Source organism: Somniosus microcephalus, chromosome 2, assembly GCF_052327205.1.
Source record: "Somniosus microcephalus isolate GS21.2 chromosome 2, FLI_Smic_1.0, whole genome shotgun sequence".
In the NCBI taxonomy this organism is placed as follows: Eukaryota; Metazoa; Chordata; class Chondrichthyes; order Squaliformes; family Somniosidae; genus Somniosus; species Somniosus microcephalus.
This window is the reverse complement of record NC_140988.1, coordinates 155,539,555-155,564,950: the sequence shown is the minus strand read 5'-3', so window position 1 is coordinate 155,564,950 and position 25,396 is coordinate 155,539,555. Positions and strand designations below refer to the sequence as shown.

Here is a 25,396-nt window from a genome sequence, read left to right as displayed (position 1 = left end):
CCTCTCCCTGTTCCTTCTGCCAAAATGCATCACCTCACACTTCTCTGTATTAAATTCCATCTGCCACTTGTCTGCCCATTCTGCTAGCTTTTCTATGTCCTGATGCAGTCGATTGGTATCATCCTCACTGTTTGCCACACCCCCAAGTTTGGTGTCATCGGCAAATTTAGAATTTCTACTTTGTATTCCAATATCCAGGTCATTTATTTATATATCAAAAAAAGCAGTGGCCCCAGCATTGACCCTTGGGGAACACCACTGTCTACCATCCTCCAGTCTGAAAAACAGCCATTTACCACAACTTGCTGTTTTCTGTCCTTAAGCCAATTCCTTATCCAAGCTGCCACTGACCCACCTATTCCATAAGCCTTAATTTTGTTAACCAGCCTTCTATGTGGTACTTTGTCAAACGCCTTCCGAAAATCCATGTAGACAACATCCATTGCATTCCCATCATCGATCCTCCCTGTTACTTTATCAAAAAATTCAATTAGATTAGTCAAACATGATCTGCCTTTTACAAATCCATGTTGGCTCTCCTTAATTAGCTTAAACCTCTCCAAGTGCCTGTTAATTTTTTTCTTGATTATTGTTTCTAAAAGTTTACCCACCACTGATGTTACTAGGATTGTCCTTACACCCTTTCTTGAACAATGGTGTCACATTTGCCACTTTCAATCCTCGGACACCTCCCCCGCATCTAGGGAAGATTGGAAAATTGTGGCAAGCCCTTCCGCTATCTCCTCCCCCAATTCCCTTAGCAATCTGGGATACAAGCCATCTGGACCAGGCGACTTACCCACTCTAAGCAGTGGAAAAGGTCGAAGCAATGGAAGGGGTAAACATTGATACCCAGCCTTTTTAGTACATCCTGTCTATCAATTTTCACCCCTTCCATTGCTTTGACCTTTTCCACTGCTACTGATATTTTGTCAGCATCCACTTCCTTAGTTGAATTTTTTAAAAGCATTACTGCTATTAAGTTACATCATTACATATTCTAATATGTTATGTTCTTTGTTAACAAACTTGTATCCAAATTTATTTTTGTATAAACTTTTGATGATTGCCCCCTGTTGGAGCTGCTTTCAACAACTTGCCACAAAATGTTAAAAAAAAGTAGCAGTGCAGCTGGCCCGACAAGAAGTTCAGCTATCCTTCCTGCATCTCAACACACAAAAATATAAAGCAGCAATCTGTAAATATTTTTTTAAGACACTTAGGATTTCAGCTGTTTCTGTAATTAATTCAGCCCACTTAATATCAAATTTCCACCTGTCCAGTTTGCTAGATGGAGAGAAAGGACTCTTTTTAGTAAAGGGTTGTTTCCTGCGCTGGGTCTCCAGCGCTGGGCTTTACACCCGGTGCTGCACAAATACCCCATTGCAGTTTCTGCATATTGGAGCCACCTTAAACTGTGCACGTACAAATTGAGGAACGTGCACGTAGCATTTATACTGTGCTGGTGGTGATACCCCAAGCAATAACTGAAGAAAGTATGTATGGGTCAGTGTTAATCAAAGTGCTTTATCGACCTATACGGGTGGGAGTGACTCAGCCCAGCAGTATTCCTGTGTTTTGGTTTTACATTACCCCTATACCTGTAAGTTGGGCCAGAGTTTCCGCTAGGTTATGCTGTTTTTTCAGCGTAATCTGCGCGAAAGATTGTGGAATTTTAAGTGCAAATTACGTTCAGCACAAATCAAGTTTCGACAATCTTTTAAAAAAAAAAAAAAAAATTGTGCTAGAAGCTGTCCCCGGCCACTAAACTGGCCACGCCACCAGATGAAATTAATCATGATTAGGAGTTTCCGCTAATTGTGCTCGTTTGCGGGCCTTCGAGGAGGCTCTAAAAATTAAGCTTGTTTTGGTGCAAGGACACTAATGGGCACTTTTTAAGAGCTCTTGAATGTAATTTTTTTAATTTACTAAGAAACTGACTACTGTACCCCAATGTAACTAGCAAATGGTTCTGTATATTTTTAAAAGTCATTTTCAGACATTTAAAATCAGGTTCCTCACAGGTGGTGGATTGACACTGATTAAAAAGGCTTATTTTTTTGTGATAAACCCATTTTCAGCTGTATTAATCAAACTGCATCAAGTTCCCACTCTTAAATATATCAAGGAATTTTTTTAAGCAAAATTAACACGCTGCCCAATTGCGCTGGTTCATGGCAGATGTTGCATTTGGCGATATGCAAATACATTTGAGCGGAAACTCTAGAAAAGAAACACTTCTCAAAATGGGTGCAATTTGCACCCAGACTGTTGATTGCGCCCATCGCGGAAACTACCCCATGCTGCTTTGTGAGTTTGCTGATTTTGGAGATAATTTTGTACTGTGTTTATATTGGTCCACTGTAGGCCTGCAGTGGACCAATATAAACCCAGTTCATGCCTCTGGCTTATGTGAAGACATTCATTTTTAGGGTCTTCAACGAGCATCCACCAAAACAAACTCCGAACGCAGTCCCAGGATTTTATACCCTATTGGGTTTGGAATTTGGCAAAAAAGGTGTTACTTCCTTCTCACAGAAAAAAAGTTCTGTAAAAATCAGTGTATTGAATGATTTCTGCAATAGATTTGCTTAATTTTATGTACCTGTTAAAATAAAAGAATGGAAAATATAAATCCGGGACCTAATTATATGATTTCTTCATGAATTGGGGAAATCCATTAAAATTGTACAATTTAACAAAATGATATTTGTACCTTTTTTTAAAAGTGGAAATCATTTAAAAATGAATTAGTTTAAGTGCTCTTTGTAATTCGTATTTTGGAGATGAATTTTGCATGTTTGGCCGACTCTTTTCTCCCTCATTCCTTCACCCCCCCCCCCCCCCCCCAAACATGGGTTTGAAAGCAGCGAGTGCAGATACAGACAGGACTGACGCATGCTGAGAAGACAACTTGTCAAACTTGAATGTGATATTTTTACTCATTTACCTCTCCATAAGGGTACAGATTCTCTGTTTTCAGCATGGAGTTGCAGTAATGGTGGTGGTGGAGGAAGAACACCTCCCACTAAGAAGTGTAATAATATGCACAGGTCCCTTTGGGGACCTGGTTTTGAGCCAAACCTGCACTGAAATGCTGAAAGTTAACTCTCTGTGGGTTGTAGAGTTTGCAATAAAAACAGAAAATGCTGGAAATTCACAGTGCTATCTGAAAGAGAAAGATGATTTAATTCTTCTGGTGGAGACACTGCCTTAAAGCTATTAAAATGTATGAGATTGGCGGTTCGATGCTATGAGCTGGTTTCTAAATCAAGATCGTGCTTGAGATTAACCAAAGCAATTTTATTTAGAACCCTTAAAGCTACTAGAGAGAGTAGACTTTCAGTCCATTAGTCTGCATTGTATTTGATTTCAGATCACATAGGTAAAAGGATAATATTCTAAGTCAGTGAATATTTTATCCAGCATACTTAAAAGCTCAAATATTCCTAAATCTGATTATATTTTTAGCATCAATGCAGATCTTGCTCCTATGACCCCCCTCCCCACTCCCAAACAAAACTATATCCATATCTCCTTAGTGATGAATCTGTTCTTTTTTAGGAACCACTGGATTTTCTTTTGGCTCATTTTGTGCCAAAACCACAGCACAGCCCGGTTTTGGTTTCGGAACTACCGCCACAACAGCTCCCTCAGGATTTGGAGGTAATGCAAATATTTTTCTACGGTTCTGCTTTTTCAAGGATTGGGTGAGTGCAAAAAATGCTCTTTGTGATAACTTTTCACCTGTAATTGGGAAACTTTCTTATTTTGAGAAATGCATGTGGAATACTTTTCTTCCTTTATCTTGTGTTGGCATTTTATATTTGATAGTCATCAATGCGTATTGAAGTGTCTTCTATTTGTAACAGCTTTTCTTTATTTTTCTGGTTATTGGATCGTTTCGGACAAAAATCTCTTTTGAGATTAACTTCTGAACATGTTTTTAGTTTTTTTCCATTTCATTGTTGACATCTAGTCACTATAAACATTAACCTGGCTAAGCCTCCTCAGCTTTATTTGGATGAAGTGGAACTGTCACTATCTGCACCCCTGTTAAAAAAATTAAACCATTATTGTGCAATAAATTCTGATTCACTTCAGCAACCTTTCTGTTTCCTCATCAATTTCTGTTGAATGCTTTTGTTTATATAGTGAATACTGCTAACATGGTGGAATTTACCAAGCCTGATGTGGCAGATGAGACAAGCATTGATCTCATAGGTGTGGGAAAGGGCATGATGGGTGTCGGTGACCTTGTCATTTCAACTCCTTTATATTGGGTTCAGTAACTCTTAGCAGTAAAACTAAAGGAAAGAGCATACAAAAAGTGCAAAGAATAGTATAGATCCAGGGGATCGGGAGAGATATAAGGAACAGCAAAGTGACCAAAAAGATAGTAAAAGTAAATACAAAAAGAAACTTGTGAGGGATATCAAGATTAACACACAGTTTTTACAATTATATTAAAAGAAAAAAGGTAGTCAAAGGTAATGTGGGCACTGTTCACGCTAAGGTTGCGTGGGCCTGCACTGATTCCCGAGCTCGCACACACTTCAATTGAAAAGTTGCGCAGAGAAGCAGCTGGAGTTGGGGAGGGTCCCAATACACAATGGCCCCGGGAAACCAGACAGAGTCGTTTGTGAAATAACAACAGAAAACGCTGGAAAAACTCAGCAGGCCAGGGCAGCCTCTCCGGAGAGAGAAACAGAGTTAACGTTTCAGGTCGATGACCTTTTGTCAGAACTGGAAAAAAGCAGGAAATGGAAAGCAGGTTTAGGGGCTGGGAAAAGGGGGAGGGGATGAAAGAACAAAAGGGAAGGTCAGTGATGGGATAAAAAGCAGGAGAGATTAAGAGACATTGAGAGACATTAACAGATATTCAAGGTGAGAGGAGATGGTAATGGGACAGGTTAAGGAACAAAGGATGGCTCTAGATGGGTTGTGAATTGTGCTGGCAGAATGAAGGACAGCTGCCGTGTGGGAGGGAAGAAGAGAAAAAAATATATATATATTATATATATATATGTGATAGGGGCCGAGGTTATGGTCTGAAATTGTTGAACTCTATGTTGAGTCCAGAAGGCTGTAGAGTCCCTAATCGAAAGATGAGGTGCTGTTCCTCGAGCTTATGCTGAGCTTCTGTGGAAGAGTGCAAGAGGCCAATGACGGTGAGGTCTGAGTGGGAATGGAGCGGAGAATTAAAGTGACAGGCCACCGGGAGCTCGGGGGTCCCCCTTACAGACTGAAAGGAGGTGTTCCGCAAAGCGGTCACCCAATCTGCATTTGGTCTCCCCAATGTGGAGTCATTTGTGATCTTGCGACCTCCGAGCTGAGTTGCAGCTTTTGAAGTGTGTCCCCCAATGGTTGATCCGTTGCTGTGTAACGCCGGGAGAGGTTTGGATTTTTCCCTTGAACTTTGACCTTTCAGCTGGACTTTGAATCTCCTGCGCTGTGATTATTTGCTGCCTGCGCCTGGTATACCGGAGCTGCGCATGCACAGTATCCAGTTGGGCCACTCTTTCGTGTGGAAGTCAGGGGATCTGTTGGTGGCCGGTGGGGGGAAGATCGAGGATCGAAAGGAGGGAGAGCCTGTGGGGGGGGGGGCGAGAGGGAGAGCCTGGGGGGGGGGGGGCGAGAGGGAGAGCCTGGGGGGGGGCGAGAGGGAGAGCCTGGGGGGGGGGGGGGGAGAGAGAGAGAGAGGCGGGGCGAGAGGGAGAGCCTGGGGGGGGGGGTGGCGAGAGGGAGAGCCGGGGGGGGGGGCGAGAGGGAGAGCCTGGGGGGGGTGGCGAGAGGGAGCGCGGGGTGGAATGGCGGGTGTAGACAACATCCATTGCATTCCCTTCATCAATCCTCCCTGTTACTATGTACTTGAATTGGAAGGAAGTGGCTATGGTATCCCACAAGGATCTGTGCTGGGGCCTCAACTATTTACTATATTTATTAAGAACTAAAGGGAAAATTGAATCTGAAGAAAAAGACACATAACAAGTACTTGGATACGAAAGGAGAGGACAAAAGGGAATAACAACAACTTTGTATTTATATAGCACCTTTTAACAGTGAAACGTCCCAAGGTGCTTCACAGGAGTATTGTAAGACAAAAAATTTTTTGACACTGAGCCACATAACGAGAAATCAGGGCAGGTGACCAAAAGCTTGGTCAAAGAGGTAGGTTTTAAGGAGCATTTTAAAGGAGGAAAGAGAGGTGGAAAGGTTTAGGGAGGGAATTCCAGAGCTTGGGGCCCAGGCAACAGAAGACACGGCCACCAATGGTTCAGCGATTATAATCAGGGATGCTCAAGTGAACAGCATTAGGGGAGTGCAGATATCTCTTTGTGTGGGGGTTGTGGGGCTGGAGGAGATTAGAGATAGGATGGCGTGAGGCCATGGGGAGATTTGAAAACAAGGATGAGAATTTTGATATGAAGGCGTTGCTTAACTGGGAGTCAGTCAATGTTCCCGCTAATGTTTTTTGTACTGAACGGGCCATGAACTCCTTTGAGTGCGACCTTTTCATCCGTGGGCAGATTTTACAGCAACAACTTTTACTACAACAACAACTTTTACAACGACAGCAACCACAACAGCATATGTACAGCAATGCCATATTGCCACCCCACCGTCTCAAATCATGAGACAATCAGACAAGGTTCCATACAGGTTTAACATAACTTCTCTGCTTTTGAATTCTATTCCTTCAGAAATGAACCCTAATGCTTTATTAGCATTTTTATGGCTTTTTTAACCTGCATTGCTACTTTTAATGATTTGTGAATCTATACCCCTGGATCCCTTTGCACCTCTACCCCATTTAGACTCTTACTTGTTGGGGAGGATGGCTTATCAAAGGAAGGCAGCAGCAGCCAACTTCCTGGCACCGTGGGTGTTTCTGCTGCGCAGGACGGGAGGAAAAAGAGTGGGAGAGCTATAGTAATAGGTGATTCTGTTGTAAGGGGAATAGATAGGCGTTTCTGTGGCCGCAAACGTGGCTCCAGGATGGTGTGTTGCCTCCCTGGTGCAAGGGTCAAGGATGTCTCAGAACGGCTGCAGAACATTTTGGAAGGGGAGGGTGCACAGCCAGTTGTCGTAGTGCATATAGGTACCAACGATACAGGTAAAAAACGGGATGAGGTCCTAAAAGCTGAATATAGGGAGTTAGGAGGTAAATTTAAAAATAGGACCTCAAAGGTAGTAATCTCAGGATTGCTACCAGTGCCACGTGCTAGTCAGAGTAGAAATAGAAGGATATTTCAGATGAATACGTGGCTAGAGGAATGGTGCAAGGGGGAGGGATTCAAGTTCCTGTGACATTGGAACCGGTTCTGGGGGAGGTGGGACCAGTACAAACCGGACGGTTTGCAACTGGGCAGGACCGGGACCGATGTCCTAGGGGGAGTGTTTGCTAGTACTCTGGGGGAGGGTTTAAACTAAAATGGCAGGGGGTTGGAAACCTGCGCAGGGAGACAGAGGAAAGGGAAACAAGGATAGAAGCAAAAGACAGGAAGGAGAAAAACAAAGGTGGCAGTCAGAGAAATCAAGGGTTTAAATCAAACATGGCCACAGTAAATAATAATTCTACAAGGTCTAAGAGTGTTAAAAAAACAAGCCTGAAGGCCTTGTGTCTTAATGCGAAGAGCATTCGTAATAAGGTGGATGAATTAGCTGCACAAATAGAGGTAAACGGATATGATATTGGGATTACGGAAACATGGCTCCAGGGTGACCAAGACTGGGAACTCAACATCCAGGGGTATTCAATATTCAGAAAAATTGCTGGTTAAAGAGGGGATTAACACAATTGAAAGGAAGGATATTAGCTCTGATGATGTGGAATCTGTATGGGTAGAACTGAGAAATACCAAGGGGCAGAAAACGTTAGTGGGAGTGGTATACAGACCTCCAAACACTAATGCGGAGGTTGGGGATGGCATTAAACGGGAAATTAGAGATGCGTGCAATAAGGGCACAGCAGTTATCATGGGTGACTTTAATCTACATATAGATTGGGTTAACCAAATTAGTAACAATACTGTGGAGGAAGAATTCCTGGAGTGTATACGGGATGGTTTCCTGGACCAATATGTCGAGGAACCAACTAGAGATCAGGCCATCTTAGACTGGGTATTATGTAATGATAAAGGATGAATTAGCAGTCTTGTTGTACGAGGCTCCTTGGGTCGGAGCGATCATAATATGATAGAATTCTTCATTAAGATGGAGAGTGAAGTAGTTGACTCAGAGACTAGGGTCCTGAATTTAAATAAAGGAAACTACAATGGTATGAGGCGCGAATTGGGTAGGATTGATTGGGGAATGTTACTCAAAGGGTTGACGGTGGATAGGCAATGGCAAACATTCAAAGAGCGCATGGATGAACTACAGAATTTGTTCATCCCAGTTTGGCATAAAAATAAAATTAAAAAGGTGACTCAACCGTGGCTAACAAGGGAAATTAGGGATAGCATAAGATCCAAGGAGAGGACATATAAATTGGCCAGAAAAAGCAGTAAACCTGAGGATTAGGAGCAGTTTAGGATTCAACAAAGGAGGACAAAGGGATTAATTAAGAAAGGGAAAATAGAGTATGAGAGTAAGCTTGCAAGGAACATAAAAACTGACTGTAAAAGCTTTTATAGATATGTGAAGAGAAAAAGCTTGGTGAAGTCAAGCGTATGTCCCTTGCAGTCAGAATCAGGGGCATTTATAATGGGGAACAAAGAAATGGCAGACCAATTAAATACATATTTTGGTTCTGTCTTCACAAAGGAGGACACAAATAACCTCCCAGAGATGTCAGGGAACATAGGGTCGGATGAAAGGGAGGAACTGAAAGAAATCAGTATTTGTAGGGAAATGGTGTTAGGGAAATTGACGGGATTGAAGGCCGATAAATCCCCAGGGCCTGATAATCTACATCCTAGAGTACTTAAGGAAGTGGCCCTAGAAATAGTAGATGCATTGCTGATCATCTTCCAACATTCGATAGAATCTGGAACAGTACCCATGGATTGGAGGGTAGCTAATGTTACCCCATTATTCAAAAAAGGTGGTAGAGAGAAAATGGGGAATTACAGACCGGTAAGTCTGACATCGGTAGTGGGGAAAATGCTAGAGTCCATTATACATAGATACATAGATACATAGAAGATAGGAGCAGGAGTAGGCCATTCGGCCCTTCGTGCCTGCTCCGCCATTTAATGAGATCATGGCTGATCCTTTAATTCAGTATCCCGTCCCCGCCTTCTCTCCGTAACCCTTAACCCCTTTTGCCCGTAGAAATATATCTAATTCCCTCTTAAATATATTTAATGAGCTGGCGTACACTGCCCTCTGTGGCAATGAGTTCCACAGGTTCACCACTCTCTGAGTGAAGAAATTCCCCCTAATCTCTGTCCTAAATGGTTTAGCCCTTATCCTTAAATTATGTCCTCTAGTTCTGTTCTCACCCGCCAAGGGAAACATTCCTTCTGCATCCAGTCTGTCTAGACCTGTCAGAATTTTATACACTTCTATGAGGTCCCCTCTCAATCTTCTAAACTCCAGTGTGTACATCCCTAAACTACATAGTCTCTCCTCATAGGTCATTCCCGCCATTCCTGGTATCAGCCTGGTGAATCGCCGCTGCACCCCCTCCATGGCAAGAACATCCTTCCTCAGATGAGGCGACCAAAACTGTACACAGTACTCGAGGTGTGGTCTCACCAGTGCCCTGTACAGCTGCAGCAAGGTATCCCTGTTCCTGTATTCTAACCCTTTTGCTATGAAGGCCAGCATACCGTTTGCCTTCTTGACCGCCTGTTGCACCTGCATGCTCGCCTTCAGTGACTGGTGTACAAGAACACCCAGGTCTCTCTGTACTTCCCCCTCTCCCAATCTATTGCCATTTAAATAATAATTTGCCCTCCCGTTCCTGCACCCAAGGTGGATAACTTCGCACTTGTCCACATTATAGTGCATCTGCCATTTATCCGCCCAATCTCCCAGTCTGTCCAAATCGCTCTGGAGCTTCCTGGTCTCTTCCTCTGAGCCCACCCCACCTCCTAGTTTAGTGTCGTCTGCAAATTTGGAAATGCTGCATCCGACTCCCTGATCCAGGTCATTAATGTAAATTGTGAACAGCTGGGGGCCCAGGACAGATCCCTGTGGTACCCCACTTGTTACTGCCTGCCATTCAGAAAATGAGCCGTTTATTCCAACTCTCTGTTTTCTATCTGACAGCCAGTTCCCTATCCACGCCAAAACTTTCCCCTTTATCCCATGAGCCTCAATTTTCCATGCTAATCTTTTATGTGGGACCTTATCGAAGGCCTTTTGGAAGTCCAGGTACACCACATCTACTGGCTCTCCCCCATCTATTCTACCAGTTACTCCCTCAAAAAATTCCAATAGATTAGTCAAGCACGATTTACCCTTTGTAAATCCATGTTGACTCTGTCCTATCCTGTCCCCATTTGCTAAGTGCTCCGCTATTTCATCCTTAATGATGGACTCCAGCATTTTGCCCACAACTGATGTAAGGCTTACAGGTCTGTAATTACCTGCTTTTTCCCTACCCCCCCTTTTTGAATAGTGGGGTAACGTTAGCTACCCTCCAATCCATCGGCACTGTTCCCGAGTCTAATGAATTCTGAAAAATCATCCTTAGTGCATCCGCTATCTCTAGGGCCACCTCCTTCAGTACCCTAGGATGCATGTTATCAGGCCCTGGGGATTTGTCCACCTTCAATCCCTTTAGCTTCCTTAACACCATATCCTTAGAGATATTGATTTGCGTCAGTTCCTCCTTTGCCAATGTCCCTATTTTTCCCGATATCCCAGGGAGGTTTTTTGTGTCTTCCTTCGTAAAGACTGACCCAAAGTATGCATTTAGTTGATCTGCCATTTCCTTATTTCCCATTATATATTCCCCCGTATCTGACTGCAATGGACCAACTTTGGTTTTCACCAGTCTTTTCCTTTTGATATATTTATAAAAGCTTTTGGAGTTAGTTTTTATATTTTCCGCCAGCTTGTTTTCGTAAGCTATTTTGCCCCTCTTGATCATGCCCTTTGCCCTCCTTTGCTCTATCTTAAACTGTTCCCAATCTTCCGCTCTGGCGCTTTTTTTGGCTATTTTATACGCCCTATCTTTGGATTTTATGCTGTCTCTAATTTCCCCTGTTATCCACGGTTGAGTCACCTTTTTAGATTTCCTTTTATGCCAGATTGGTATAAACAATTTTTGCAATTTTGTCATTCTATCTTTAAATGTTTGCCATTGTTTATCTACCTCCAGTCCTCTCAGGAACGTTGTCCAATCAGACCTACTCAGTTCCCGTCTCATGGCATCATAATTCCCCTTGTTTAAATTCAGGACCTTAGTCTCTGAGTCAATTTCTTCGCTCTCCATTTCGAGTGAGAAATCGATCATGTTATGATCGCTCTGACCCAAGGGTCCCCGTACAACAAGATTACTGATTAGTCCCTTCTCATTGCACAGTACCCAGTCCAATATAGCCTGTTCCCGAGTTGGTTCCTCGACATATTGATCCAGATAACCATCCCTTAAACACTCAAGGAATTCCTCCTCCTCATTATTTTTACTGATTAGGCTAGTCCAATCTATATGTAAGTTAAAGTCACCTATGATGACAGCTGTGCTCTTATTGCACGCTTCTCTAATTTCCCTCGTGATGCCCTCCCTAACCTCTATTTTACTATTTGGAGGCCTATATACCACTCCTATTAATGTTTTTCGCCCCTCGCTATTTCTTAGCTCCACCCATATAGATTCTGTATTAACTGAGTTAATATCCTTCCTTTCAATTGCATTTATCCCCTCTTTTACTAGCAATGCTACCCCTCCTCCCTTTCTTTTTTGTCGATCCTTCCTAAATACTGAATACCCCTGTATGTTAAGCTCCCAGCCCTGCTCACCCTGCAACCATGTTTCCGTAATCCCAATTAGATCATAATTATTAACCTCTATTTCCACAGCTAATTCATCTACCTTGTTCCTGATGCTTCTCGCATTAAGGTATAAAACCCTCAGGCTTTTTTTATGCTCACATTTTTTATGAATTAGTTTGGCCCTTTGTTTTTTGTTCCTCACCCTTTTACCATTTATTTCTGTCTGCCTTTCACTTTCCTCTATTTCACTACATAGGTTTCTAGCCCCCTGCCATACTAGTTTAAATGCTCCCGAACTGCTTTATCAAAAATTACCCCGAGAACATCAGTTCCATCTCTGCACAGGTGTAGACCGTCCCTTTTGTATAGGTCACACCTACCACAAAACTGGTTCCAATGCCTCAAAAATTTAAAACCCTCCCTCTTACACCACTGCTCAAGCCACGTATTTAGCCTAACTATCCTGTTCTCTGTACTCTTACTAGCACGTGGCACTGGTAGTAATCCAGAGATTACTACCTTCGAGGTCCTACTTTTTAGCTTGGCTCCTAACTCCCTAAATTCTACTTGTAGGACCTCTTCCCTTTTTTTAGCTACGTCGTTGGTACCAACATGTATCACGACAACTGGCTGTTCCCCCTCCCCCTCCAGAATGTTCTGCACCCGCGCCGAGACATCCTTGACCCTTGCACCAGGGAGGCAACATACCATCCTGGAGTCTCGGTCGCGACCACAGAAACCCCTATCTATTCCCCTTACAATCGAATCCCCTATTACTATAGCCCTGCCACTCTTTTTCCCTCCCTTCTTTGCAACAGAGCCAGTCATGGTGCCATGAGCCTGGCTGCTGGTGCCTTCCCCCGATGCGTCACCCCCCCCGACAACAGTACCTAAGACGGTGAACCTGTTGCTAAGGGAGACAACCCCAGGGGATTTCTGCACTACCTTATAAAAGATGTAATAGCAGAGCACTTGGAAAACAGTGACAGGATCGGACAAAGTCAACATGGATTTACAAAAGTAAATCGTGCTTGACTAATCTACTGGAATTTTTTGAGGATGTAACTGGTAAAATAGATAAGGGAGAACCAGTGGATGTGGTGTATTTGGACTTTCAGAAGGCTTTCGATAAGGTCCCGCATAAGAGATTAGCGTGTAAAGTTAAGGCACATGGGATTGGGGGCAAGGTATTGCCTTGGATAGAGAACTAGTTGGCAGACAGAAAGCAAAGAGTTGGAATAAACGGGTCTTTTTCCGAGTGGCAGGCAGTGACTAGTGGGGTACCGCAGGGATCAGTCCTTGGACCCCAGCTATTCACAATATATATTAATGATCTAGACGAGGGAATTAGATGTAATATCTGCAAGTTTGCAGACGACACAAAGCTGGGTGGTCGTGTGTGCTGTGAGGAGGATGCCGAGAAACTCCAGAATGATTTGAACAGGTTGGGTGATTGGGCAGAAGCATGATAACGTGGATAAATGCGAGGTTATCCACTTTGGTATCAAAAACAGGAAGGCAGATTATTATCTGAATGACAATAGATTGGGAGAAGGGGAAGTGCAACGAGACCTGGGTGTCCTTGTGCACCAGTCGCTGAAGGTAAGCATGCAGGTGCAGCAGGCGGTTAAGAAGGCAAATGGTATGTTGGCCTTCGTAGCGAGAGGGTTTGAGTACAGGAACAAGGATGTCTTGCTGCAGTTGTACAGGGCCTTGGTGAGACCACATCTTGAGTATTATGTGCTGTTTTGGTCGCCTTATCTGAGGAAGGATGTTCTTGCCATGGAAGGAGTTCAGCGAAGATTCACCAGGCTGATACCTGGGATGGCAGGAATGACTTATGAGGAGAGTTTGGCTTGATTGGGCTTATACTCGCTGGAGTTTAGAAGAATGAGAGGGGATCTCATTGAAACGTATAAAATTCTAACAGGACTAGACAGACTAGATGCAGGAAGGATGTTCCCGATAGTCGGGGAGTCCAGAACCAGGGGTCACAGTCTAAGGATAAGGGGTAAGCCATTTAGGACAGAGATGAGGAGGAATTTCTTCACCCAGAGAGTGGTGAACCTGTGGAATTCGCTACCACAGAAGGCAGTAGAGGCCAATTCATTAAATATATTCAAGAAGGAGTTGGATATATTTCTTAAGGCTAAAGGGATCGAGGGATATGGGGAGAAGGCAGGGACAGGGTACTGAGTTTGGATGATCAGCCATGATCTCATTGAATGGCGGAGCAGGCTCGAGGGGCCGAATGGCCTACTCCTGCTCCTATCTTCTATGTTTCTATTATGAAGAGAGATTACATAAACTAGGCTTGTATTCCCTGGAATATAGACGGTTAAGGGATGATTTGATTGATGTTGTTAGGATTTTGAAAGGAGTTGATCCGTTAGATAGGGAGAATCTTCTGCTGGTGGGTGAGTCTAAGACAAGGGACCTTAAAATCAGAGCCAGGCCATTCAGGAATCACTTCTTCACGCAAAGGGTGGTAGAAGTGTGGAAGTGTCTCCCACAAAAAGCAGTAGATGCTAGCTTAATAATTTTAAATCTGAGATCGATAGATTTTTGCTAGCCAGGGGTATTAATGAATGTGGAGCCAAGGTGGGTGGATGGAGTTAGGACACAGATCAGTCCTGATCTCATTGAATGGCAGAACAGGCTCGAGGGACTGAATGGCCTACTCGTTCCTATGTAAATCACAGAAACCCCACAGTGCAGATAGAGGCCATTTCGGCCCATCGAGCCTGCACCGACACATATCCCACCCGATCCCCGTAACCCCTACACCAACACATATCCCACCCTATCCTCGTAACCCCACGTATTTAATCCCCCTAACACTAAGGGTCAATTTATCATAGCCAATCAACCTAACCCGCACATTTTTGGACTGTGGGAGGAAACCGGAGCACCCGGAGGAAACCCACGCAAACACGGGGAGAATGTGCAAACTCCACACAGACAGTCACCCGAGGCCGGATTCGAACCCGGGTCCCTGGCGCTGTGAGGCAACAGTGCTAACCACTATGCCACCGTTCTTCTAATTTTCTTACTGCGGCTGTTTTAAAGGAAAATAGTTTTAGACCAGGAAAAAGGTTAATTATCCAATGCAATACTTCAATAATTGGAAGAAATACTCATGGCAAGACTTTAACATTTTCTTGGAGGTGAACAGTTTTATTCATAATTTGCATTTAAAATGGTTTTGCAGGTTTGTGCGTGATTTAATAATATACAGGAAACTTTGTGCTATCCGGCACCAACGGGACCGAGCTGTTGCCGTCCCATCAAAACTGCCGGACAAACCAGCGCTAATGTTGAAACATACGGAGATTTTGAGCTCCATATCTGGCAACAAACCCTGTTGCTGCTTCTAAACAGTCGGCCGTACCTTGCAAGCGTCTTTGTAGCTTAGCAACAGCTTCAGCGAGACCTTGCAGAGCCTGACTGGTGGAAAAAAAAGCAACGAAAAGAAAATAAAACTAATGAAACGGCTCCTGATTTTTGCCGGTGGCTCGAGCCTTCCGGATCGTTAACCTCCGGATAAACCAAAGTTTCCTGTAGTACATTCTGATACGAGAAAGCATTATACAGGAAACTCGTTTAAACGGCACCTAAATATCCGGAATTCTCTATTAACCAGCAAAATTCTCGCTCCGAATACAACACCTCAATAACCGGTAATGTTGCCGAGTCCGAGTCTCCCATGGTGGCCGAGTTAGTCAGTGGGGGTTGTTCTCCAACTGCCACTACTCAGCTTCTTGGTGCTGTCGGGAGTCGGAACACCTCAAAACCCCTGTAACAGGAGTCTGACTCTCCCGCACTGCTGGTAGTCTCTTCTGATGCGCCATTTTACAGGGGGTACTGTGTGTCTCCCACGCTGCTGGTAGTCATTGCATTGCATTATTGAAATCCCAAAAGTTGGTCCAAGCAAAAGGAAGAGTGGTGTTAACTTTAAAACAGAAAATCGACATATGCCAAAGACTAGAAAGGGGAGAGAAGCGTATCAACATTATGAATGAATTCAAAATCGGTTTGTCAACAATCTACGACATGAAATCGCAAAAGGATAAGCTGCTCAAGTTTTATTCAAGCTCGGAGACATCTAAGGGTGTAGAGAAACGGCGTACACTTCGTAAGCCTAAGCTTGAAGAGCTGGATACCGTGCTTTGAGTGGTTTTCTCTTAAGCTTTCAGAGGGTGTTCCGATTTCCGGACCCATGCTAATCGAAAAAGCGAAGGATTTCTACGCAAAGATGGAGCTCACTGACAAGTGTGCTTTCTCCGAGGGATGGCTAACGTGCTTCAAGGTACGGCACGGGATACGACGACTTGATATTTCCAGGGAGAAGAAATCAGCTGATCATGACGCCGCAGAAGAATACTGCGATTATTTCAATCGGATTGTGCAGCAACATGATTTGTTGCCAGCACAGCTATACAATGCCGATGAAACTGGCTTATTTTGGAGGTTTTAGCCAGAATCAACGCTTGCTGAGGTTAGTAAGGCTAATGCTTCAGGTTACAAGAAAAATAAAGATCGTGTAACCGTGCTAACATGTGCGAATGCTGCTGGATCACACCGGGTTAAACTTGTCATTGTGAAGTATAAAAATCCCCGTGCATTTAAAAATGTGAGGCACTTACCTGTTGAGTACAAAGCTCAAAGAAATGCTTGGATGAATAAGGAAATCTTTTCGAATTGGTTCCATCATATTTTTGTTCCATCTGTGAGGGAACATTTCCGTAGAATAGGGAAACCTGAAGATAGCAAATGCATTATATTGCTTGATAATTGTAGAGCCCATCCGCATGAATCCGAGTTGGTTTCGGGAAATATTTTCACCATTTATTTGCCACCAAATGTAACTTCTCTCATACAACCCATGGACCAGGGCGTTATCCAAAATCTCAAGTGTCATTACAAGAAAGACTTCCTACGTAAACTGATAAGCCAAGATGACAATATTCAAGAATTTCAGAAGGAATACAATCTTAAAGATGCCATCTTTAATGCTGCATGTTCCTGGAACTTTCTGAAAGGTCACACTTTGAGACAAGCCTGGCGCAAATTGTGGCCTTCTGTAATGTTTGCTGAAGGTTCTTCAGAGGAGGAGGAGGAATTTCATGGGTTCAATATTCGTCCCAAGAGGAATACAATAATGGAAATGGCTGGCATGGTGAAAAATGTACACCCAGCAAACCCTCTACATCACCTCAGTGAAAGTGATATTGAGCAGTGGGTTGATGCAGATAGAGAAGTTGCTGTTGTGCATATGCTAAGTGATGATGAAATAATGGAGAATGTTTTGAATCCAAAGAAAGAAAAGGAAAGTGAGATGGAAAGTGAAGGGGATGAGATTTCCGAAGAGAAGATGATTTCTCGGGCTAAAGCTGCAGAAGATTTTGCTTCATTCCTCAAATTTGCTGAAAGGCATCCTTGCTATTCTGTCCAAGAAGTTATGCACCTCCATATTCTGCATTCCACCTTTCTACAAAAAAGGCAAGAGTCCACAAAGCAAGCAGACATCTGGGACATGTTTAGGAAAGCTTCCAAAAGAGTTGAAGTAGTGGAAGTGCCTGAAGAATCTGTTGAAGTGCATGATCCTGATGACCCAGCTGGCATGGATATTCCTGATAAGCCAGTTGACTTGGAATAAGTGTACAGTCAGCCACAGTACTTTATACTGTACTGTACAGTCGTTTATAAGTTTTGTTTTACTGTTAAGTAATTAAAGAGTTATGGATTACCATCAACTGACTACTGTACTTAATCAAGCCTCTTCCACCATCCATTTAACACAACATTCTGTAGGTAAGTACCCAATTACTGTATACTGCACATTTCTTGATTTTTTTATTTTTCTTTGTTAAAAATAGCCTCGGTAGATAACCTTCTCTGTCATCCGGAAATTTTGATAAACCGGCAACACGCTGGTCCCATCTATGCCGGATAAAAAAGAGTTTCCTGCACTTCATTCTTCTAATAAACCAAATTGGTTTTGCTTACATGGAATTGTAAAACTGGCGATACAGTTTCTTTTGTTAAACATTCGCACGATGATTTGATTAATTTGAAATCTGTTACAAGCTTTAAAATTATAATGGGAGATTTTAATTTTCACAAACTGGGTAAAGCAGAACAGTAAGTAAAGGTAAAGAATTTCTAGAATGTATTCGGGACAGTTTTTTTAGAACAATATGCTTTAGAACTGACAAGGGGACGGATCATACTCGATGTGGTGATGAGTAATGAACCAGAATTGGTTAACAAACTAACTTTAAGGGAACATCTTGCGAATAGTGACCATAATATAATTGAATTTGATATTAGCTTTGAGAGAGAGAAGGGAGAGTCACAAACTATGGTTTTAAATTGAAGTAAGGCAAACTTCGAAGGGATGAGAAAGGAATTGACCTCAGTAATCTGGGCTGAATTGTTAATGGGTAAACCTACAGACAGACAGGGGGAAGTGTTCAAAGAAGGTTTTGGTACAATAGAAAACCAGTGCATAACCCTAAAAGACAAAGGCTCCAATTGTGTAGTTAGCAACCATGGTCAACAAATGAGGTAAGTGACAGTATGAAGCTTAAAAAAAACTTACACAAACGCAAGAAAAAGTGGAAATCCAGTAGACTGGAAGACCTATATTAAAGAAATAAAGGGATACAAAAAAAGTAATGAGAGGTGCAAAAGAAAGACTTGCACTGATATTGCGCCTTTCACGACCTCAGGACATCCCAAAGTGCTTTACAGCCAATTAAGTACTTTTGAAGTGTAGTCACTGTTGTAATGTCAGAAACGCGGCAGCCAATTTGCGCACAGCAAGGTCACACAAATGTCAATGAGATAATGACCAGATTATGGACCTGAACTTGCGGTTGGAGGCTTCCCGCGGGCGAATGCCTCTGATCCGCAAGAAAGGTACGCATCTACCTGGTGCCTCCGTATCTTCGGATTCTTGCAGTCCTGGGCCTCTATGCGTACGCCTGCGTAAAGGCCCACGTATCCCAGGAGCGTATGCGGTTCGCAAGCGTCCCTGGGATCATGTGGGCCAGTCCAACCAATCAAAAGGGGATTCCCATTATGCTTATGGGGATTCCATTTACGTACGTAAAGCAACTTCATGAATTTAATATATACTTTTTCAAATGGTACGTGTAAATGATAGACTAAACTTCAGGACCTGGAGATACCCTACAGTGTTAAAAGGAGGACAAATTCATGGAATGTATACAAGATAATTTTCTAGATCAGTATGTGGAGGAACCAACTAGGGAACAGGCTATTTTAGATCTAGTATTGTGCAATGAGAAAGGGTTAATTAATAACCTTGTCGTAAAGGGGCCCTTAGGGAAGAGTGACCATAATATGATAGAATTAAGTTTGAAAGTGATTTAGTTAAATCCAAAACTAAGGTCTTAAATCTAAACAAAGCAAACTATGTAGGTATGAGGGGCGAGTTGGCTAAGGAAGAGTGGGAAACGACATTAAAAGGTGTGACGGTAGATAAGCAATGGCTAGCATTTAAAGAATTAATACATAATTTACAACAAATATACATTCCTTTAAGGCACAAAAACCCCACATGAAAAGTGGTCCAACCGTGGCTAACAAGAGAAGTTAAAGATAGTATTAGATCAAAGGAAGAGGCTTATAATGTTGCCAAAAAGAGCAGTAAGCCTGAGGATTGGGAGGATTTTAGAATTCAGCAAAGGAGGATCAAGAAATTGATAAAGGGAAAATAGAATATGAGTGTAAACTAACGAGAGACATAAAAACAGACTGTAAAAGCTTCTATAGGTATGTAAAAAGGAAAAGATTAGCAAAAGTAAATGTTGGTCCCTTACAGGCTGAGACAGAAGAAATTATAATGGGGAATAAGGAAATGGCAGAGAAATTAAATAAATACTTTGGGCTGGATTTTCCTAAGCCCCTGGAGTCGGGTTGGAGGCGTGCGGACGATAAAAATCGGAGATCCGGGGGTCCCGACCCCATTCCGCCTCCATGTCAATTTCATAGGAGTCGGGTTGCCGACAAGTGCTGGAACCCGACTCCCAGAGGCGGGAAGGGATTAAAGGCAATTAAACTGCCTGTTAACAGGTAGTTAACAGGTAGTTTTTTGCCTATTCGCGATTTTTATTGCTGGTTTGTGGGCTTCCCGACAGCTCCAAACCACGAAAAATTTTCGAGGCGGGACGTGGGTCTGAGGTCTTGGAGGGGTCGAGATGCCCAGTGTTCAGGTGAGTGAGGGGTGCAGGAGTGCAAAGGTAAGTGTTTTGCAAGTGTTTAAATAAGTTTAACTTACTTTTACTTACCTTTACAGGAGTCCTGCATTCCGGTGTCGGGAGTCGGCTGCAAGAACCACAGAAGCTCCGATTTAAAAAAAAAAAAAAAATCAGCTTCTTTGTTTCTACAGCAAAATGATTTTAAAGTTATCCTGAGAAAGGACTGAGGCTGAATTAGCAGTTTTTCAGTGCTTGACAGCTTCAAACAGCTGTTAAACACTGATATTTCATGTGCCAAAAGCTTTTGACAGATGAAATGTCAATCTCTGACGTCACCTGTTGCCGGGTGGCCCTTAATTGGCCTGCTGAGCCCACAGGGCGGGCTCAACAAGGTCAATCGGAGGAAAATCCAGTGGGTTGGCCACATCTCCATGGAGGCGGGACAACAAGCCCGAATGTGGGTTTCCCACCTCCAACCCGCCCCCATAGCAAAATCCAGCCCTTTGTCTCTGTCTTCACGGAAGAAGACGCAAAAAACCTCCCGGAAATAGTGGACAACCAAGGTACTGGTGAGAATGAGGAACTGAAAGAAATTAGTATTAGTAAAAAAATAGTACTGGGGAAATTAATGGGACTGAAAGCTGATAAATCCCCTGGACATGATGGCCTACATCCTAGGGTTTTAAAAGAAGTGGCTATAGAGCTAGTGGATGCATTGGTTGTTAATTTCCAAAATTCCATTGATTCTAGAATGGTTCCCACAGATTGGAAGGTAGCAAATGTAACCCCACTATTTAAGAAAGGAGTGAGAGAAAACAGGGAACTACAGACAAGTTAGCCTGACATCAGTAGTAGGGAAAATGCTAAAATCTATTATTAAGGATGTGGTAATAGGGCACTTAGAAAATAATAATAGGATTGAGCAGTCAACACGGATTTATGAAAGGGAAATCATGGCCTTGATTTTTAGTGTGCCGTGAGGCGGGCTTTTAGGCGTGCGGGGGGCTAAAATCCTGAATTCGGGGGTCCCGACACCATCCCGCCCAAAACCCGCCTCCACGTAAGTTTCAAAGGAGGCAGGTACCCGCCCCGCACTGGGACCCGCCGACCCGAGGCGGGAAGGGATTAGTGCCAATTAACTGCCTGTTAACAGGCAGCTTTTAGCCTAATCCCTATTTTGAGGGGTGTCGTGTGGGATTCCCGACAGCTCCAAACAATGCCAGGTTAGAGCAGGCGGGCCGTCGGGTTGAAGGACTTGGAGGGGTCGAGATGTCGGTGTTCAAGTGAGTGATGGGTGCATGTGCAAAGGTAAGTGTGTTTGGTGTGTCTAAAGTGTGTAAAGAAGTTTAAATTACCTGTACTTACCGTAACAGCCTTTCTTCCTCTAGGTTTTGGGAGTCCCATCACTCAGCCGGCACTGAAAGCAAAATGGCTGCGAACTGTCAAAAGTGACAGCCTTCAGCTTTCATTGCCGGTGAGAGTTCTAACTGAGTCTGCGTCGAAGGACTCAGGTTAGAAGTCAGACTGTCAGTGTTTGACAGCTTCAAACAGTTGTGAAACACTGATATTTCATCTGTCAAGGCGTCTTGACAGATGAAATTTCAATCTGTGATGCCATCTGTTGCCGGGTGGCCCTTAATTGGCCTGCTGAGCCCGCTGGGCGGGCTCAACAAGGTCAATCAAGGGAAAATTGCGTGGATTGGCCGGACGTCGATGTAGGCAGGACTAAAACCCGAAAGTTGTAGTCCCGCCTCCTTCCCGGCTGCTGAATGAAAATCCAGCCCCATGTTTGACGAATCTGTTGGAGTTTTTTGAGGTTGTAACTAGCAGAATAGATAAGGGGGAACCTTAATAGATGTGGTGTATTTTGATTTTCAGAAGGCATTCGATAAGGTGCCACACAAGAGGTTATTAAATAAAATTAGGGCTCATGGGATTGGGGGCAATATATTAGCATGGATTGAGGATTGCTTAACGGACAGAAAACAGAGAGTAGGAATAAATGGGTCATTTTTGGGTTGGCAGGCTGTAACTATTGGGGTACGGCAAGGATCAGTGCTTGGGCTGCAGCTATTCACAATCTATATGAATGATTTGGATGAGGGGACCAAATGTAATAAATCCAAGTTTGCTGATGATACAAAGCTAGGTGGGAACGTAAGTTGTGAGGAGGATAAAAAGTGGCTTCAAGGGGATATAGACAAGCTAAGTGAGTGGGCAAGAACATGGCAAATGGAATATAATGTGGAGAAATGTGAAGTTATCCACTTTGGTAGGAAAAATAGAAAAGCAGAGTATTTTTTAAATGGTGAGAGATTGGGAAATGTTGGTGTTCAGAGGGACCTGGGTGTCCTTGTACACAAATCACTGTAAATTAACATGCAGGCACAGCAAGCAATTAAGAAAGCAAATGGTATGTTGGCCTTTATTACAAGAGGATTTGAGTACAGGAGTAAAAATGTCTTACTGCAATTATATAGGGCCTTGGTGAGACCACACCTGGAGTTTTGTGTACAGTTTTGGTCTCCTTACCTAAGGAAGGATATACTTGCCATAGAGGGAATACAACGAAGGTTCACCAGACTGGTTTCTGGGATGGGGGATTGTTCTGGGATGGGGGGATTGTCCTATGAGGAGAGATTGAGTGGACTAGGCCTATATTCTCTGGAGTTTAGAAGAATGAGAGGTGATCTCATTGAAACATGCAAAATTCTTACAGGGCTTGACAGGGTAGATGCAGGGGAGGGTGTTTTCCCTGGCTGGGGAGTTTGGAACCAGGAGTCACAGTCTCAGAATAAGGGGTTGGCTATTTAGGACTGAGATGAAAGAAATTTCTTCACTCAAAGGGTGGTGAATCTTTGGAATTCTCTACCCCAGAGGGCTGTGGAGGATCAGTCGTTGAGTATATTCAGGACAGAGATTGATAGATTTTGGATATTAAGGGTGAAGGGATATTTACTAGTCCTAGCCCCTTTGGGGCTATCCTGGATCAGGCGTATTTTTCAGATGTTCACTTTCAACTAATGCTTGAGGTAGCCGAATCCTAAAGACGCTTAAGTGGGTCTAAAGGTCTGGGCTATCTCTCCCTAAAGCAAAGGAACAACCCAAGAATGTTACCGTCCTCCAGATAGTGCTTTTAATAAGTTTAGCTAGACTGTAACGTCCTGGATATTATGAGGGTCCGGAGAACTCCCCACAGAAATGTAACTCTCCATCAGAGTGTACAGAGATTGAGTTCGCGAGTTATTGATATAGAAGGCTTATGTGAGACAATTCTAAAAATATAGAGATTTATTAAAAGAACCGACATGCAATTTACAGTTGGTGAATCAGTTAATTGCAACGTTAACAGTTCTAAAAAGAGAAAAAATACGATCTTATTTTTAACAGAGAATCTTACTTTTAAATCTTAACTTCGCTACAGTATTACAGTTCTTAAAATTTTCTATGCAGGATATCCATCAATATCAAAATACCTTTGATCCCCGAGGTAGAAAGAGTGGAAGACCACAGAACCACCTCTGTAGTCGAGAATCGCTTTGCCCGATTAAAGCGAGTCTGCTATCTCATTTGAGACTTCAATATTTATACCCTATTTCAGTTGTATTTCCTTTAAGGTTTCTGCTGATGCAAGTTAATTATCATTATTCATCTTTCTGCTGACCTCTGCAATTCTTTACTGCCACATCAGCTTGTAATATTCCAGAATCTGCCGCATCTCCAGGTGTTCTCGGTTCACCATATAAAAAGGTGTGAAAGGCAGGTGTCCCTTATTTTGTGTGTCATCTTTACGAAGGCAGATGTTCCTTACCTTATGTGCCATCTTTACGAAGTTTAATTTATATCACATAGCCAGGGTTGACCATTGTGTTGTTCCCAAAAGGTCAGCCACTCGGAGCCATCCCATTCTTCTGTTTCAATAAGGTTAGTTATTCAGGATCAACAACTTGTCCTGTTTCAACAAGGCCAGAATTCTTTAAAGATAGTGTATTTTTCTAAAAAGGCTATATAGTATATTCCTTCACAAGGGATATGGGGATAGTGCAGGAAAGTGAAGTTGAGGTAGAAGATCAGCCATGATCTTATTGAATGGCGGCGCAGGCTGGAGGAACCGAAAGGCCAACTCCTCTTATTACGTTATGTTCTAAAAGAAATAGATGAGGTAATTGCAGATGTGTTGTCATATGTTAACTTAACTCCTACATTTGTCTCCTTTATGTAAATATAAAGGATTCTTAGATTTTCAGTGATTATGCCGTTTTTTAAAAATGCTTATTTGGTTGCTGTGGTCTTACCTGGACTATGACCAGACCTTGAAACTGTTCAATGTACAATAATTCACGCCAACTTAAAAAAACCTAGCAAACACTTACACTGCCCCACAAAAGCTGACAACCCAAAAACAGCACTGAATATAGGTCTTTGAAATGTAGTTGCACTGATCCAGCATTCCATTTTGTCCCAGCAGTAACTGAAACAAAAAATGGTATACATGTAAATATAGTAGAAAGACTATGACAAAATATGCTGGGGTTTTCCCTAGCCTTTTGTGGAGAAATTGTGAGCTATTATACAGTTAGTTGTATGTTGTTATTTCTGATTGCTAAATTGTTTCTCCTGCTGTCTCAGCGACATAGGGGATACACTTCTCCCCCTCCCCAATTCGTTGAGTCATAGGAACAGGAATAGGCCATTCAGCCCCTCGAGCCTGTTCCGCCATTCATCCACCCTTTACGTGAAACTCTTAAAAAGCTCACTCCTTCCAAAGCCAATATCTCCTTTCTAAGGTGCGGTGCCCAGAACTGACAGTATTCTAGATGTGGTCTAACCAGGGCTTTGTACAGCTGTAGCAATACTTCCTCCCCTTTATATTCTTGCCCTTTAGTTATATAGGTTAACATTGCATTAGCCTTTTTGATTATTTTTTGTACCTAACTACCACATTTTAGTGATCTGTTTACATAGACCCCTAAATCTCTTTGGACCTCCACTGTTCCCAGCTTTTCACTATTTAAATAATTTTCAGATCTATCCTTTTTTGGTCCAAAATGGATGACCTCACACTTGCCTGCGTTGAAATCCATCTGCTACAGTTTCCCCCGCTCACTGAATCAAATCATGTCTCTTTATATTTTTATGCTCCCGTCCACACTGCCTACTATACCACCAATCTTTGTGTCATCTGCAAACTTGGATATATGGCTCTCTATTGTGTTACCTAAGTCATTCATAAATATAGTGAATAGTTGAGGCTCCAGCACAAGTCCTTGTGGGAA

General features: G+C 42.9%; 1 protein-coding gene across 2 annotated transcripts in view; it reads left to right on the top strand.

Annotated features, from left to right (window-relative positions):
* Positions 1-25,396, top strand: part of nup54 (nucleoporin 54) — a 103,249-nt gene that overhangs the window by 4,120 nt on the left and 73,733 nt on the right. For both annotated transcript variants that reach the window (XM_085964230.1, XM_085964220.1), the window contains exon 2: positions 3,565-3,666. In XM_085964230.1, coding sequence (XP_085820356.1) covers positions 3,565-3,666 — 102 coding nt within the window. The remainder of the gene's footprint in view (positions 1-3,564; positions 3,667-25,396) is intronic.